The sequence below is a fragment of the Pelophylax lessonae genome (assembly GCF_965119305.1).
Source record: "Pelophylax lessonae genome assembly, chromosome: 4".
NCBI lineage: Eukaryota > Metazoa > Chordata > Amphibia > Anura > Ranidae > Pelophylax > Pelophylax lessonae.
The window spans coordinates 551,858,633-551,877,406 of record NC_138771.1 but is presented as its reverse complement, the minus strand read 5'-3'; the positions used below and the strand labels follow the sequence as shown (position 1 = coordinate 551,877,406).

General features: G+C 45.0%; 1 protein-coding gene across 1 annotated transcript in view; it reads right to left on the bottom strand.

Moving 5' to 3' along the window:
• Positions 1 to 18,774, bottom strand: part of CKAP2L (cytoskeleton associated protein 2 like) — a gene marked incomplete at its 5' end in the record, with an annotated part of 112,941 nt that overhangs the window by 1,202 nt on the left and 92,965 nt on the right. Inside the window, 4 exons of the mRNA XM_082253677.1 lie at positions 758 to 941; positions 1,026 to 1,089; positions 4,320 to 4,475; positions 13,727 to 13,934. Of these exons, the coding sequence (XP_082109803.1) occupies positions 758 to 941; positions 1,026 to 1,089; positions 4,320 to 4,475; positions 13,727 to 13,934 (612 nt within the window). The remainder of the gene's footprint in view (positions 1 to 757; positions 942 to 1,025; positions 1,090 to 4,319; positions 4,476 to 13,726; positions 13,935 to 18,774) is intronic.

Sequence of the window (18,774 nt, the reverse complement as noted above, 5' to 3'; positions counted from 1 at the left end):
GCAGTATGAGGAGGAAGAGAAGGAGAAGAAAATGTATAAAAACCAAATAAAAACAACCAAAAATAGTAGCAAGGGCATGTAAAGTTCTGGTACAAGCAGCTCTTTTAGCAAAGAACAGGTACACTATTGCAAACAGGCCCCAATTTATCCCTTATATCTACTGCACTGGAAAGAGCAAATGGCTATTAAAAGGGGTAAGTAGGGTTACTTCTCCTGTAGGTCACATGACCACTCCAGTAATCATATTCAGCCGACAGACTAAAATCTGCTGTCGTCTGACATCCCTCAGCCTGTCCAGGCTCTGAGGGATTCCAATTTTAATGTCAGGATCCACCCAGATGCCTAGACCGACAGCTTGATCAGGCTCTCAGTGAGCCGCTGCGAGTGTGAACCAGCTGCTCCCATCCCCTGCAGAGCACTGGAGCGCCCTTTGATCACTCGGTTCTCGGTCTTAAAGGCAGCGGGGGACCGATGCTGAATCAACCTAGTTTAGTATAAAATGTTTATTTTGTTTTTGTTTCCCATATTTCTCCTAACTTTCCAATGTAGCCAAAATAGAATAGAGAATTAACACATATGCCTATAATGTATAGTTAAGTCCATAACATACATGGTCCAGCCAACAAATTACATATAAGTTGTCAGTTTCTGAACCTTACAATGCTTTGAAAGCCAAGTGTGAATCCGAATAGACAAACTAGTTTTGCAGAACTATGGCCAATTCTAAGAATGATAAAGATAAAAGGGAACCCATTACCTGGAGAGACCGGCAACCTGGAATTTGACTGCAGAGCCCTGATCACACATGCTCATTTCAAAACAGAATGACTCTATCTCATCCACAGGCTTTATGACTGGGGTAGCATGAATGTGCACATCCTCCTCATGCTGCTCACTGTCCACTGCAGTGTCCTCATTAGGCAATGGTCCAAAAGTAACAACTACAAACACCAAAGGAAACATGAAATAAGGATTACACATAGCACCCATCCTCTGAAAGATGATAAAGTGGAAAAGTCAATTACCTTTAGATTTCCTGCTTGTAGTCTTCATAATGTCAAAGACAACTTCTCGTAACTCATCAATTGGCTACAAATTAAATAAAATTTCAATAACATTTGAATCAGTATTTGTGACAAGCTCACAGACCTATGTATAGAGCTGACAAAAAGCATGGCAAGTTACATACCCAGTACTCCAATGCTGATCACATAATACTACAGAATAATTATTACCTTTTAAAAAGTGTTGTCAAAAAAGGGGTTAGTGCATTCAACTGACAATGGCCAAATCACAACATGGAGTGAAAAACAAAATGATAAATACTATGCAGAGGCAAGTGAAGGACTTAGGCCGGTTTCCAGAAAAAAAAAATAAATAAATAAAAAATCGATACTGGAGGTGGAGTTTTCATTAGACACACTGGAAGGAATTGACAAAAGTGGCACAAGCCCCTTTCAAATTAGGAGCGATCAGTTTTCTGTTCTGCCATGTCTGTGACAGGCAGAACAAAGAACAGAGTTGGCGCTGCATGCTCTGCTCTCTCTGCCATTCCTGCCAGCCCCCAACCCTCCTGCTCATTTTAGAGTGGGAGGAGGAGGGTTGTTAACCCTGCTGGCTCTGCTGGTGTAGTGTGTTCACTGCATGAGCAGGAATCTGCAGCAGTTTTCTAAATGGAAAAATGACGCATTCCCTCTGTTAGAGGCATATCCATGCTAGTTTTTATTTCACTCTGAAATAGAAACTAGGATTGGTGGTGCAGATGAAACAGATCTGCTTAATGTGGTGCACATCACTTGACAGTTGCTTGCACAGGAATCCTAATTAATTCCCCAGATGTATACAATTTCACCCAACCTTAAAGATGTACCGACAAACACACAAATTAGGATTTTAAAATGTTCATATGTGCTCATGTCTTAAAACCTGACACCTTTCATGCACAGGGCCAGGGTTTGTTTTACGGTGGTTATACAAGGAACACTTACAGTATACAGTGGGTACGGAAAGTATACAGACCCCCTTAAATTTTTCACTCTTTGTTATATTGCAGCCATTTGCTAAAATCATTTAAGTTCATTCTTTTTCCTCATGAATGTACACATAGCACCCCATACTGACAGAAAAACACAGAATTGTTGACATTGTTGCAGATTTATTAAAAAAGAAAAACTGAAATATCACATGGTCCTAAGTATTCAGACCCTTTGCTCAGTATTTAGTAGAAGCCCCCTTTTGATCTAATACAGCCAGGAGTCTTTTTGGGAAAGATGCAACAAGTCTTTCACACCTGGATTTGTTGATCCTCTGCCATTCCTCCTTGCAGATCCTCTCCAGTTCTGTCAGGTTGGATGGTAAACGTTGGTTTACAGCCATTTTTAGGTCTCTCCAGAGATGCTCAATTGGGTTTAAGTCAGGGCTCTGGCTGGGCCATTCAAGAACAGTCACGGAGTTGTTGTGAAGCCACTCCTTCGTTATTTTAGCTGTGTGCTTAGGGTCATTGTCTTGTTGGAAGGTAAACCTTCGGCCCAGTCTGAGGTCTAGAGCACTCTGGAGAAGGTTTTTGTCCAGGATATCCCTGTACTTGGCCGCATTCATCTTTCCCTTGATTGCAACCAGTCGTCCTGTCCCTGCAGCTGAAAAACACCCCCACAGCATGATGCTGCTACCACCATGCTTCACAGTTGGGACTGTATTGGACAGGTGATGAGCAGTGCCTGGTTTTCTCCACACATACCGCTTAGAATTAAGGCCAAAAAGTTATATTTTGGTCTCATCAGACCAGAGAATCTTATTTCTCACCATCTTGGAGTCCTTCAGGTGTTTTTTAGCAAACTCCATGCGGGCTTTCATGTGTCTTACACTGAGGAGAGGCTTCCGTCGGGCCACTCTGCCATAAAGCCCCGACTGGTGGAGGGCTGCAGTGATGGTTGACTTTCTACAAATTTCTCCCATCTCCTGACTGCATCTCTGGAGCTCAGCCACAGTGATCTTTGGGTTCTTCTTTACCTCTCTCACCAAGGCTCTTCTCCCCCGATAGCTCAGTTTGGCCGGACGGCCAGCTCTAGGAAGGGTTCTGGTCGTCCCAAATGTCTTCCATTTGAGGATTATGGAGGCCACCGTGTTCTTAGGAATCTTAAGTGCAGCAGAAATCTTTTTGTAACCTTGGCCAGATCTGTGCCTTGCCACAATTCTGTCTCTGAGCTCTTCAGGCAGTTCCTTTGACCTCATGATTCTCATTTGCTCTGACATGCATTGTGATCTGGAAGGTCTTATATAGACAGGTGTGTGGCTTTCCTAATCAAGTCCAATCAGTATAATCAAACACAGCTGGACTCAAATGACGGTGTAGAACCATCTCAAGGATGATCAGAAGAAATGGAAAGCATCTGAGTTAAATATATGAGTGTCACAGCAAAGGGTCTGAATACTTAGGACCATGTGATATTTCAGTTTTTCTTTTTTAATAAATCTGCAACAATGTCAACAATTCTGTGTTTTTCTGTCAGTATGGGGTGCTATGTGTACATTCATGAGGAAGAAGAATGAACTTAAAATGATTTTAGCAAATGACTGCAATAGAACAAAGAGTGAAAAATTTAAGGGGGTCTGAATACTTTCTGTACCCACTGTATATACATAATTGTATTATTAATCAACGTCTGGAAGAAAAATATGATCAGAAGACTGAAAAGGTAATTTGATGCAGCATACACTCAATCAAGTCTGTCGACTCTCCTATGATTGGATTTTTTATCCAGACCGGTCAAAAAAAAGAAAAAAAAAAAAAAATTGATAAATTTCGAGAAGAATAAAAATTGATCGAATCATTTAATGTATGGCCACCATAATTTTGATAAAATCACTCAGTTTTGCTCAGAACCGAGTGTTGACACTGTATGCGTCTTTTCAACAATTCATAGATTTAATCACATTGTCCGTTTCTGTGAAGTATAGTTTAATAAGATTACTACATGTATGGCCACCACATATTTTCAGGCAATTGCAAACACAAACAAATAAAGGCAACCTACCACCAACATTTTAGCTCATTCATGTGGACAGAAACAGTTGTTAGGTTACATTGAATCATTTGGTAGTTTCTGCAATTAAAAACTGAAAGTGGCTTAAATTGCCATGTGTGTGGCCAACTGTGGTGACTGTACCAAAAATGATATAGGGGGTCATGGGGACAGTCAAATTTAAAGGCAAAGCCATAGCAGCATAAAATTCAAAACAAACCTGAGACAAGCAAGTTTTCATTTGAGGTAGATTGTTTTGGTAGAATACATTTATTCACAGAACTCAACAGAACTTACTGTAGCTCCACACTGTACGCCCTGCTTGTACAACTCCACTACATCAGTGATGCCCTCTCTTTCTAGGAGCTTTGCCTTGCACACCCAGTATTTAGCAAACTTTTTCCCTTCAGGAATTTTGTCCAGAGCGACACGGATATCCTCTGATGGAACACCCTTTAGAAACAAAAATAGCAAGTCGTTAACAAATAAGTCTTAATGTACTCTAGGACTTGATCAAAGAAAATCTGGTTGTGCACACTGAAATGCATGGCTAAAAAGGGAACCTGACCCATATATACCAGTAGCAAGCCATTCTTCCTGAAACTGCCTTTTATTTTATCAACATAAGCCAAAAGCCCTGCTGACTTCCTAATTCTCTCTTTTACACTTTGACATTAAATGTAATGTAATGCCAAAAAACAGTGTGCCTGTGTGTGGGGGCCATTTATGGCTCATTGACACCCGCACATGTGCTGTGTTTCATGTATCAACACATGTTGTGGTACAATGTTCCTGAATGTGGTCAGATGTGAAGAGGCCATTGCTCTGCCAGAAAGCAAAGACTGGTGAAAATGGCGGTGGGACAGGAAAGCATAAACCTTTTGCAGGTTCCACTTTCTAACACCTAAATCAGGGACAGAGTAGATTAAAAGTGGTTCTAAGGCTCAACGTTTTTTACCTTAATGCATTAAGGTAAAAATCTTCTGGGTGCAGCTCCACCTCCTAGCCCCCCCCCCCCATATTTACCTAAGCCCCCCCCCCCCATATTTACCTAAGCCCCACCTGGATCCAGCGATGTGCATGAGAGCTGCAAAAATAAAAACCCAGTGGCGATTAAATGGCACCAAAAGAAAGCTCTGTGTGGAAAAAAAAATGCTAAAAAGGTCAAATGGGTACAGTGTTGCATGACCGTACAATTGTCATTCAAAGTGTGACAGTGCTGAAAGCTAAAATTTGGCCTGGTCAGAAAGGGGTTAAAAGTGTCCAGTAGGCTAATGAGACTAAAGGTTTGCATAACGGGGAACATTGTGTTGTATGTTACTTTGAAGTAGTCCACCTCTATACACCCCCCAGTGATTGACAGCCTGAAAACCGCCAAATCACTAAGATGTGTCTGTGGCATTTTCCTTTTTTACTGGACTAAAAAAAATATCTGGGCAAAACAAAAATTTTTTAATATGCAAATAAAAATGGGATTTTTGACTTACCATAAAATCCATTTCTCTGATGTTCATTGACGGACACAGCTCTTCATCTTCATGGCCATAGGTTTATACTGCCCCCTACAGAAGTAGGACACTAGGCAGGCAAAAAAAGCTTGAGCACGCCTATGGGGCAGTCCCTGGGGGTATATTCCCACTTACTGCTATAGGTATTCAGAAGAAAAAAACTCAGCTCCAAAGAGGGGCGGGTGCTGTGTCCATCAATGAACATTAGAGAAATGGATTTTACGGAAGTCAAAAATCCCATTTTCTCTTTCGTTTGACGGACACAGCTCTTCATCTTCATGACTGTAGGGAACGTCCCAAAGCAGTGTCAAACATGAGGGGGTGGGAACAGCAGAAAAAACGTCCCCAAGGCTAAACATAGCCAACCAAGTAACTAAATAGCAGCCTGCAAAACTTTGCGGCCAAAAGAAGCATCTGCAGATGCCAGCACATCCACTTTATAAAACTTTGTGAACCTGTGTACAAACGACCAGGTTGCCGCCTTCCAAACCTGCACCACTGACACCTGACGGAAGGCCCAGGAGGCACTAAGTGCCCGAGTAGAGTGCGCCCTGAAAGGAGGAACCTGACCCTTAACAGAGTAATAATGTGGGTGCAGGATCTATAGGGATGATGGCGGGAGATTAGGGAAAAACATTTTTTGCCTTTTATATATTCAGTTTAGTCTGATATGGGAATTTGAGCAAGTTTCTCTAAAATGTAATTATTACATCAGCCACTAGATGGCGATGGGAGACATTGCAGTCACAGCAGTGCTCCTTACAATGATTATCTGGTGCTATTTAACCACTTAAGCCCCGGAAGATTTTACCCCCTTCCTGACCAGGGGGTATTTTGCGATTCGGCACTGCGTGACTTTAACGGACAATTGCACGGTCGTGCGACGCTGTACCCAAATGAAATTGACGTCCTTTTTTTCCCACAAACAGAGCTTTCTTTTGGTGGTATTTGATCACCTGTGCGATTTTTTGATCATGCGCTATAAACAAAAGAGCGACAATTTTGCAAAAATAACAATATTTTTCACATTTTTTTTATATAAAATTTCCCCCCCAAAAAAGTAAAAATCTATTTTTTAACCTTTCAGGCCAATTTGTTTTCTGCTACGTATGTTTGGTAAAAAAAAAAAAAAAAAAAAAAAAGCAAAAAGCGTATTTTGATTGGTTTGCACAAAAGTTATTGCGTTTACTGACTAAGGAAAAGATTTGTCATTTTTATTGTTTTTTTTTTTTAACGAGTAATGGCGGCGATCTGCGATTTTTTTTTGCGGGACTGCGACATTGCAGCGGACAGATCGGACCCTTGACTGACATTGACACTTTTGGGGGTACCAGTGACATTACTACAGTAATCAGTGCTATACATATGCTCGGTTACTGTAAAAATGACACTAGGGGGAGAAGGGGTTAACTTTATTGGAGAGGGAGGGGTTAAGTGTGTCCCTAGGGGCGTGTTTCTAACTGTGATTGGAAGTGGCTGTGTGTGTGTGTGTAACAGCAGAGATCAACGGTCCTACATAGCAGGACCGTATGATCTGTGCTGTTACACAGGGGAGAATGACAGGCGGCTGTGTTTACATTAGCCTCCTGCCTTTCTCCCGCTGTATCAGGCGATCGCGAGTGACCGGCGGACATCGGGTCCGCCTGTAACACGCGCGGGCTTCTTAGTGAATGAGGCTAGTGACATACCGGTACGTCACTTTGCCTGGGAGGGGCTGGCCGCCGACGTATATAGTCGGGCGGCGGTCGGCAAGTGGTTAAGGAAGTGGGTGACAGTCAAACTTGCCTTTTGCGTACGGCAGGCATGTCCAAAGTCAGGCCCCCGGGCTGCTTTAATACGGCCCCACAGGTAATTCGGAAAAATACATTGGCATCATTCATGATTTTTTTTGCTGCCATCATTAATCATCATCAGTGGGTTCATATAGCACTTGTATGAGGTTAACCCTTGTGTGACTGATTAGGAAACACGCTTGATCCGGATTGACATTAATACATTGTAAAATCTCAGTTAATGTCAGTTGGTCTTAATCGGTTATCCATATATTTGGACACATCATGGATACTTGGTGTTCTGTTCCTGTTCATATATTTTTTTTTAACTTAAAAGTTGACAAGACAACCTTTATTCCCAATAATATGTAATGTACTTTACAATGTTCCTGACATACATTTCAGCTTTCTGGATTTTTTTTTCCATCTGGCCTTCAGATATGAAAAGCAGAGTGATTTACCACCTGTTTAGATTTGTCATCCATGTGATAAAATTAAAAGTATGCCCTTTGCAATAAACTTTGCATAAAACAGTTAATTTGCATTTCATTTTAATGGTCCAAAGAATGTCAGGCAAAATGGTCGGCCCTCACGCATGTTCACTTCATCAAATCTGGCCCTCTTTGAAAAAAGTTTGGACACCCCTGGCGTACGGGAAGTGGAGCCGCTCGTCACCCGCCGCCATCCTTTGGATCAGCTGCATCTTGAAGCTGTGCTGTATGCATCGGCACCGTGTCTCTCCGGTCTAGAGGCCCGGCGACATGAAGAGAACACTATGCTCTAATATACTTTTATTTTCAAGCTGTATGCAAGTGCAATACCTTCTTTTAGGTTTAAAAATAAAGTGTGTTACAGAGAGCACTTAAGAGTATCTCTCTCCTTTATATATGGTATGCACATTGATGAGTCCGGATTTGAGCAGCTGATGGAATCCCTTGCCTAAGCAGTGGTTACTGAGGAGTGTTCCTGGTGATTAACCCTTTGGGGAAAGCGCTTTTCATTTAATTTTCAGGTGAGCGCGGTGTATTCACTGGTGGAGGGGACTGAGTTGCTTCCTTATTTCCTGCACAACCCGAATTGGATTGGGATCTTGCTGTCTATGGACTATCTTTTTATCTTGCGCTGCACTTTGTTTACAGAATACCTTAACAGAATAAGCCTGAACCACAGTCTGTCTAATCCATCTGGAAATAGTTGCAGCAGAAGCAGCCAGCCCCTTGCGAGGTCCATCCATAAGGACAAATAGTGAGTCTGACTTCCCAAAAGACTCCGTAGCTGCCAGGTACACTCTACTTGCCCGAACCACATCAGGGAATGCAAAGCAACTTCCTTTGGATGCTTAGGCTTGGGACACAGGGAGGGCAACACAATGTGTTAATTTAAATGAAAATCAGAGACGACCTCTGGAAGGAACGATGGGCATGGCTGAAGAACCACTTTATCCCTGTGAACCAATAGGTAAGGTGATCGACAAGACAGCGCCGCCAGCTCAGACGCCCTGGGCACAGAAGTAATAGCCACCAAAAAATGCCACCCACGGCAGCAATGGAGACCGCACCGGGGGATCCAAGTGTCTCACTGCCTGGGGAAAAAAAAAAAAAAAAAAAAAAAAAAAAAAAAAGGTACACACCAAGGAGTGTGGCCAACAGACGTTGAAAGAAAATGACCAAGGCCGAGACCTGGCCCTTGATGGTACTCAAGGCCAGACGCTGCTCGAAACCTCGCTAGAGGAAAGCCAAGATCCGAGTCACGGAAAAGGAGTGAGGGGGAACCCTGAGGAATTCACACCACGCAATGAACGACTTCCAAGTACGATGCTAAATCTTCCTAGAAGTAGATTTTCTAGCTTTTAAAACAGTGTAGGAATCACTGATTCAGACAACCCTCTATCCTTTAGCATCTGTCTTTCAACAGCCAAGCCGTCAAAGCCAGTGACTAAAGCAGGATGGAAGATCGTTCCTTGGGACAGCAGATCTTCCCCGAGAGGAAGTCTCCAAGGAGCAAACGCGATCAGCTGTACCAGATCGGTGTACCAAGACCGGCGAGGCCAGTCTGGAGCCACTAGGATAACCGGAATCCCTTCTGCCTCAATCCTGCACAGGAGTCTAGGCAGAAGCTTAACAGGAGGAAAGGCATATATCAGACGATACTGACTCCAGTGAGCCATTAAGACGTCTGTGGCGTTGACTAGAAGATCCCGAGACCATGCCACAAACCTCCACACTTTTCTGTTGAGGCGAGAGGTCAAGAGAGCCACCTCAGGAGTTCCCACTGGAGAAAACTGATGAAATACCTCCAGATGAAGTGACCACTCTCCTTGGTCTAACACCTGTCGACTGAGTTAGTCCGCCTGCCAATTTTCCACTCCTGGAAATGTACACAGCAGAGAGGGCTGGAACGAACCCTTCTGCCCACATTAGAATGTTGACTACTTCCCGAGCCGCCAAAACACTTGTGCCCCCTTGGTGATTGGCATAGGCCACCGTCATGGCATTGTCTGCTTGGATCCGTACCATACGCCCCTGGAGACAACTTGTCCAATGATCCAGACAAAGTCTGATCGCTCAGAGCTCCAGTACATTGATCGGTAGCCTGGACTCTTCCCAGTAGAAGTGTTGGAGAACAGAGCCACCTCGTGCTCCGGCTCAATAGGATCAGATTATCCACAGACTGGAGGATCCTTGTTCAACATCACCAGAATCTCCTTTTGCAGAGATCTCGTGTGGAACTGTGCAAACGGAACCGCCCCAAAAAAAAGGTAGATACCATCAGGCCCAGCCCCCGCATGCAAGCCCGCAGAGATGACCGTCTGCTGGACAGCAGGAGCTGAATAGCCTCCTGTAACTTGTGATGTTTTTTCAGAGGAAAAAACACTCTGGGCGAGCCCAAGTCCACAGTCAGACCCAGATACTCCAGGCTTGTGGACGGGACCAGAGCAGACTTCTGTAGATTCAGAATTCAACCAAACTCCCTAAGCGTTTGAAGAGTCCTCCCCAAGTTGGTCAACAGAGCAGTTGAAGGTCGTCCAGATACCCCAGAATCGCGATCCCCCGCTAACGCAGTAATGCTAGAACCGGAGCCAACACTTTTCTGAAGACCCAAGGAGCGGAGGGGAAACCAAAAGAACACCACAAATTGACAATGCTCCTCAGCCACGGCAAAACGGAGGAAACGCTGATGAGTGACACATATGGGGATGTGAAGGTAGGCCTCCTTGATGTCGAGGGAGGTGAGAAAATCCCCGATATAGGGACGCTACCACCATGCAAATGGATTCCATTCAAAACTTCTGTACCCGCACAAAGCAGTTTAGCGCTTTGAGGTCCAGAATTGGATGTACCTTGCCCTCCTTCCTGGGAGCCGTAAACAGGTTTGAGAAGAAACCTCAAAAATGTTCCGACGTCGGAACTGGAACATTCACCCCTTGAACGAACAAGTCTTGCACTGCCCCAAAGAGATCCTTCAAGCGATCTGAGGATAAGTGCAGGTTGGAAAGGAAGAACCTTTCCGGGGGATATGATTGCAATGCGATCATGTTCTCGGGGCGAATGACTTAGAGGACCCACTTGTAGGGCTGGGCGATATGGCTGAAAACTGTATCACGATATCAGTGTTTCATATCGGTCGATATCGATAATTGAGATTTTTTATTACCCATTTAAAATAAAGGACCCTAGGGTGAGAATGCAGGGCGGCTGGCATGGTGCAGGAGAATGCAGGGTGACTGGCATGATGCAGGAGAATGCAGGGCACTGGCATGGTGCAGGAGGATCCGGGGTTGTGGGCATACTACAGGAGATGCAGTGCTGTGGGCATGGTACAGGTAGACCATGCCCGCAGCACTGCATCCCTTGTAGTGTGCCCGCAGCCCTGCATAATGGCAGGTAGTGAAGCTGTTTCACTTACCTGTTCCAGAGGCGCCTTCATTTTAAAAATGGCGCCGACACGTCATTGCGCACGCGCCGCCGCTGCTCGTTTAACTTCGGCTATTCCCGGCCTCTACCGAGTGGCGGCGGCACGTGCGCGGTGACATGTATGCGAAGGGCGGCGCCATTTTTAAAGCTTAAACCCGTATCGTTCAAAGCCTTGTATTGCCATCGATCCCTTGACTATCGCGATACATATCGGTATTGTTTTATCGCCCAGCCCTACCCACTTGTCATGGATCAGGAAGGTCCCCGGATCAAGAAAACAACAATGTCCCCCCACCCCCGATACGGGTGAGGGCGCCCCTTCATGCAGAGGAATTTTTGTCCGCAGGTCTAGCAAAACCCTCTCTTGGCTTGCCCGACCAAGACTTTTTGGAAACCCCAGTGAAGGCACTAAAGGGTTTTGATCAGGACCGCCGTCAGTGCAGTCAGTTGTGGGGCCCCAGAGAGCCCTACAGCCTCAGAGGGGATCAGGTGGTAAAAAAATGCTTCAGGGACTCGAATGAAGAGGGGAACCCACACAAAAAAGCCTGTCCAGTGGGGCTATGTCATGGCCGCCTAGCGCGTAGCTGCGGTCTGCACGCGCTCGCTGGCCGGACCCTAAGGATCTAGATTGTCTAGTGCGTCGCCCAGTCTGGCACTTGATTGTATATTCATACTGGAACAAAATAATAAAAAAGGAGAAAAAAAATTCTATTTAAAAAGAAAAAAAAAAAACTTGGCAGGACCAGAGATCCCAGCAAGGAACAAGGTCCTTACTCCTGACTAGGCAGAACAAAACTGAATACCTATAGCAGAAAGTGGGAGCATGCCCCCCAGGGACTGCCCCATAGGCGTGCTCAAGCTTTTTCTCTGCCTAGTGTTCTACTCCTGTAGGGGGCAGTATAGCCCTATGGTCATGAAGATGAAGAGCTGTGTCCGTCAATGGACGAAAGGGAAAATAGCAATTTTTCAACTATGGACTTCACAGATTAGAATATATTATATATACATATATACAGTACAGACCAAAAGTTTGGACACACCTTCTCATTCAAAGAGTTTTCTTTATTTTCATGACTATGAAAATTGTAGAGTCACACTTCAAGAGGTAGTCACCTGAAATAGTCTTCCAACAGTCTTAAAGGAGTTCCCAGAGAGGCTTAGCACTTGTTGGCCCTTTTGCCTTCACTCTGCGGTCCAGCTCACCCCAAACCATCTCGATTTGGGTTCAGGTCCGGTGACTGTGGAGGCCAGGTCATCTGGCGCAGCACCCCATCACTCTCCTTCTTGGTCAAATAGCCCTTACACAGCCTGGAGGTGTGTTTGGGGTCATTGTCCTGTTGAAAAATAAATGATGGTCCAACTAAACGCAAACCGGATGGAATAGCATGCCGCTGCAAGATGCTGTGGTAGCCATGCTGGTTCAGTATGCCTTCAATTTTGAATAAATCCCCAACAGTGTCACCAGCAAAGAACCCCCACACCATCACACCTCCTCCTCCATGCTTCACAGTGGGAACCAGGCATGTAGAGTCCATCTGTTCACCTTTTCTGCGTCGCACAAAGACACAGTGGTTGGAACCAAAGATCTCAAATTTGGACTCATCAGACCAAAGCACAAATTTCCACTGGTCTAATGTCCATTCCTTGTGTTCTTTGGCCCAAACAAGTCTATTCTGCTTGTTGCCATTCTTTAGCAGTGGTTTCCTAGCAGATATTCTACCATGAAGGCCTGATTCACACAGTCTCCTCTTAACAGTTGTTCTAGAGATGTGTCTGCTGCTAGAACTCCGTGTGCCATTGACCTGGTCTCTAATCTGAGCTGCTGTTAACCTGCGATTTCTGAGGCTGGTGACTGGGATGAACTTATCCTCCGCAGCAGAGGTGACTCTTGGTCTTCCTTTCCTGGGGCGGTCTGCATGTGATCCAGTTTCTTTGCAGCGCTTGATGGTTTTTGTGACTGCACTTGGGGACACTTTCAAAGTTTTCCCAATTTTTCGGACTGACTGACCTTCATTTCTTAAAATAAATGATGGCCACTCGTTTTCCTGTACTTACCTGCTTTTTTCTTGCCATAATACAAATTCTAACAGTCTATTCAGTAGGACTATCAGCTGTGTATCCACCTGACTTCTGCACAACACAACTGATGGTCCCAACCCCATTTATAAGGCAAGAAATCACTCTTATTAAACCTGACAGGGCACACCTGTGAAGTGAAAACCATTTCAGGTGACTACCTCTTGAAGTGTGACTCTACAATTTTCATAGTCATGAAAATAAAGAAAATTGTTTGAATGAGAAGGTGTGTCCAAACTTCTGGTCTGTACTGTATATAATATATATATATATATATATATATATATATATATATATATATATATATATATATATATATATATATATATATATATATATATATATATTACACACACATACATATACACACACATACACACCCACACGTACACAAACTTTATTTTATTTATTTTTTACACACACCCCCCCCTTACCTGATCAATGAGTTCCAGGCACTCGCTAAGCGTCTGGCTGATTTTTGTAGACAGTAGCAGTAGCTCCTCCTCTTCTTCGATTCCCTCCCACACTGAATGGTTGGGGTTCTGTTTTTTCTTTGCAGTAGGGGGCTGTTTAGGTGGCAGTGTCATTGGTGGCCGCTTGTAAGTCTTACCCTTTGACCTAAGCCATTCTTCCAGTTGTCTCCTTCAAAGTAAATGAATATTGCTAAATTTTATCTACTGAGTTTTATGTCCAACACATCTTCCACACACAATGCAATCCACAAATGCAGATTGAACAAATATACGAAAGGAGCCATTAGGCGCTTTACAATCCCCCCCCTCCCCCACTAACAATATAATCACTAATTTTAATAAAGTTAGGGTCAACTATTCTCCCTCCACATATTACAATTTATAACCCCAAACTACTGATCTCAGATCACCTAGTAACATATACCATCTTAAGCTGCTCCATTACTCTTAAATGAGCCAGGAGTCACATCATGCTAAGCAACTGACTTTCTCAGTAGGCCCTAATGGACAAGCCATTTATTTTTAGGCCCTCAGGGTCACTGCTTCTAATCCTCTTTAAGGTCCACTAAGAAAAGGCCTCACATGCACATTACAATGCTGCCCACTAGCTCAGGAAAGATTGAAGCTTCCCAAGCTGGTACAGGCCACAGCCAGTGGACAGCACTGGGCTCAACTGAGGTCAGTAGTAGGGGGGGTACATATGACAGGGAGGTAAGGGAAGTTGGCCCTACTTTAAGTGGAGCTATGCTTTAAGTGTATTTCTTGCCTATGTCACTGTTAGGAGCATAGTAAATAAGCGCCTCTTGAGTTGGCTTACTTACCAAACCAGGTGTGTAAGCAAGTCCTTCCAAGAGGGTTCTGAAGTGTTAAAAGTATGCTTTTACAGTGTTCATGCTCTGAGGGTAATCAGGTCAACTATGTTCATATGTCAAAGCTACTTGTTACAATGTAGAATTGTTGCATTGTGTCCTTGAGTTGACCTGCTGTGCCAGTGATTCCTGAGAAAGAAGGGTTAACATTGCCAGACAGGTTTTCCCCCTCTTTTCAGGAATGTTGCCTCCCTATACAGGTCATACCATATAGAAAAGGGACTCAGTCCCGAGGGGGGAGGGTTAGTGGAAAGTCTGCCAAAATGTAGGCATTACTCTGCCGGTCTGGACCACCCTTTGAGGGAGCCTAGTCGGTGGTGCCGGGTGGGGGTCTGGAACCTAAGAACTTACATGGACTTGTGCTGCCTTACTGGGACTTGGTTATGGGTTATTGCTACCCCTTGTGAATTTACTGCCTTCTAAGGACTCCTAACCACTTAAGGACTGTCTCACGTACATTTACTGAGGCAGGGCGGCCCTTAAGCGCAAAATCACCAACCCGTATGTGATTTTGTTGAAGGGCTCTAGGGGACACGCCGCTGGAGCTGCGCTCCTGCTGCAAGACACAGCGGGAGCCAAATTTGCGGGTCCGGCGGCCACAATGGCGGCCTGCGATCGTTTAGGAGAATGTAAAAAAGGCAGACTGCTGTTCTGTCAGACAGGAAGAGAGAGACTGTTCTTACCAATCAGGAACACAGATCTCTGTTTCTGCCGTCAGTCCACCCCCCACACAGTTAGAAAGCATTCCCTAGGAGCACACTTAACCCCTTGATCGCCCCTGATGTGAACCCCTTCCCTGCCAGTGTCATTTATACAGTAACAGTGCATAATATTTAGCACTGATCACTGTATTGAGGTCACTGGTCCCCAAAAAGTGTCAATGTCAGACTTGTCTGCCGCGATTTCGCAGTCAGGCTAAAAATCGCTGATTGCCGCCATTACAAAAAAAAAACAATAAAAAAATAAGTCCATAAATCTATCCTGCTGATAGAAGGCCCAGGAAGCACTAAGCGCCGTAGTAGAGAACAGGGGAAGGAGGAGGAACCTGACCCCTGATGCAATAGGCCTGAACCACCGTCTGTATGATCCATCTGGAAATGGTCGCAGAGGAAGCGGACAACCCTTTTTCGAGGTATGTCCATGAGCACAAAGAGTGACTTCCTGAAAGACTCCGTAGCTGGTTGATACACCCTAATTGCCCTGAACCGCATCCAAGGCAATTTCCTTTGGATGTTTAGGCCTGGGACACAGGGAAGGCAAGACAATGTCTTTATTCAAAAGAAAATCTGAGACAAACTTTGGAAGGAACGACTGACAGGGGCAATGAACCACCTTATCCCTGTGAAATCACCAGATAAGGTGAACGATAGGATAATGCTGCCCGTGCAGAGGTGATAGCCACCAGAAATGCCACCTTCTGGGACAGCGTAAGCAGGGGAATCTCCCGAATATTTTCAAAGGGAGGCTTCTGTAGAGCTGAAATCACCAAATTGAGAACCCAAGGTGGCATTTGAGCCCACACTGGAGGGACCAAATGTTGGACACCCTGAAGAAAGGTACGTACCAGGGAGTGTGTGGCCCAAGGTCATCTGAAGAAGGCCGCCAAAGCAGAAACCTGGCCCTTGATGGTACTCCAGGCCAATTCCTGTTCAACCCCCCCCCCCCCCTAAAGGAAGATTAAGATCCTAAGATCCGAGCCCCCGAGAAGGAGCGAGTATGAACCCCAAGAGACTCACACCATGCAATGTACATTCTCCATGTATGATGGTAGATCTTCTTAGAAGTAGATTTCCTAGCTTTCAACAGGGTAGGAACCACCGATTCAGATAAACCCCTATCCTTTAGCACCTGGCGTTCAACATCCAAGCTGTCAAAGCCAGTGACTGTAAAGCAGGATGGAAGATCAGTCCTTGGGACAGCAGATTCTCCCGAGAGGAAGTTTCCAAAGAAAGTCAGTGACCAGCCGCACCAGATCGGCGTACAAAGCCCGGCGAGGCCAGTCCAGAGGCACTAAGATAACTGGAATCCCTTCTGCCTCCATCCTGCGGAGAAGTCTTGGCAGAAGCTTGAGAGGAGGGAAGGCGTAAATCAGACGATACTGACCCCACGGGGCCACCAGCGCATCTGTGGCGTCCGTCAGAGGATCCTTTGACCGAGCCACAAACCTCTGCACCTTTGAACCAACAGATCCCCCTCGGGGGTGCCCCACCGGAGACACAGCTGATGAAACGCCTCCACATGAAGGAAGGGACCCCTTGGTCCAACGCCTGCTGACTGAGGTAATCCGCGTGCCAATTTTCCACCCCGGGAATGTGTGCGGCGGAGAGGGCACGGAACAAACCGGGATATTTTTGAAATTTTAATGGGAACTCAAACTTTATTACTTTTTTACAGTGGCTGACACTGTGCAGTCTGCAGGCTTGGACTCTTGTTATTTGATCCAGAGCTATCGATCACCAGTGTTTTTCACCTTACTGGTCATCACAAGCATACAACAGACCTACTTGTCAGCACCATATCACCTATTGGATTAGGAAGGATATGCTTTCTGCTACCCTCCTATACCAGGCAAAAAGTTTCCTGTGGAAGTTTTTCTTGATTGTATTTATGTTTGCCGCCACACTTGGCTCTTTAAATATGTTGGCCCCTTTTTTTGAACTTTTTTGCATTACTATTTTTTGATTTTTTATATATGGGCCTCCCAGGGACCTGTATTGGAAACATTTGCGGACCACCATCTGCTGCTTCTTGGTTTTCTCTCCCTCTTGTTTATATCCAAGGTCTGCATTCCATCTTTATGCGACTATCTGATTGACCTATGGTATGTGCTCACAAAATACAGCCAACTTAATTGTCATTTATGACTTTGTCCCAATGTACATGCACTATAAAATGATTGTATATGTTGTTCTTTTGCATACGCTACTACTTTTGTAAAGCAATTTATGCATGATTTCCCAGATTCACAATCTGGACGAAGGGTATTGTCCCAAAACGCGTTGGATGCTTTGGAAACCAGTGCTTTATTACTAGATTTTAGTGATCAGGATACGATTTTATATTCCTTCCCAATGTTCTATTATTTACCATATATTGTCCTATGTACCTCTGTCATTTTAATTTTGCAATATTAAATTTATAGCTTTTATACAGTTTGTGGTGTTCCTTTGGCCTTAAAAATCCTGTTACCCTTCAGGGGGGTTTCTCCTTTTGTTAAATGCTATTGGGGAAGTTGGCCAGCCGACACCTTACTCTATTTCGATGAGTGTCCTATAGAATCTGTTGGACAGCAGGAAGCGCATTGCAGTCTGCAATTTATGGAGTTTGTACAGAGAAAGGAGCACTCTGGCTAAGGCAGAGTCCAGAGTCAGGCCCAGATAGTCAAGCTTCGTAGATGGAGCTCCAGAGCAGACCTCAGAAAATTCAGAATCGAGCCGAACTCCCGTGATCTCCAGGTTTTTCAACCAGAGCAGAGGGAGACTCCACTCACAAAAGGAGATCGTCCAAGTAGCCCAGTACCACGAGCCCCCGTTGACGTAGCAAAGCTAGCACCGGGGCCAACACTTATGAAGACCCGAGGAGCAGAGGCGAGACCAAAGGGTAACGCCACAAACTGTGGCTCCTCTCCCACAGCAAAGCGGAAAAATGCTGGTGACTGGCACATATTGGAATGTGAAGGTAGGTAGATATCCTTGATATCGATAGAGGTGAGGTAATCTCCCGGGATGCCACCACCGTTCAAATGGATTCCATTCTGAACTTCTGTACCCTCACAAAGCAGTTGAGCGCCTTGAGGTCCAGGATTGGATGCACTTTGCCTTACTTCCTGGGGACTGAACAGGTTTTGAGTAAAAACCCTGAAACGTTCCGAAGTCGGAACCGGGACAATCACCCCTTGAACGAACAGGTCTTGTACCACCCCAAACAGGCCCTGTAAGCGGTCTGAGGACAGGCGCAAGTTGGGGGAAAAAAAACCTTGCCAAGGGACAAGAGCGAAACCCCTGAAGAAGTCTTGTCCACGGGTCTGGAGTAGCCTGATCTTGCCAGACCAGGTTAGTTTGGATCCTCCTGAAGAGGCCCTGAATGGCTTTGAGCCCATGTCAGTCGACCCTGAGGGATGAAAAAAAACTTCTTATGAGC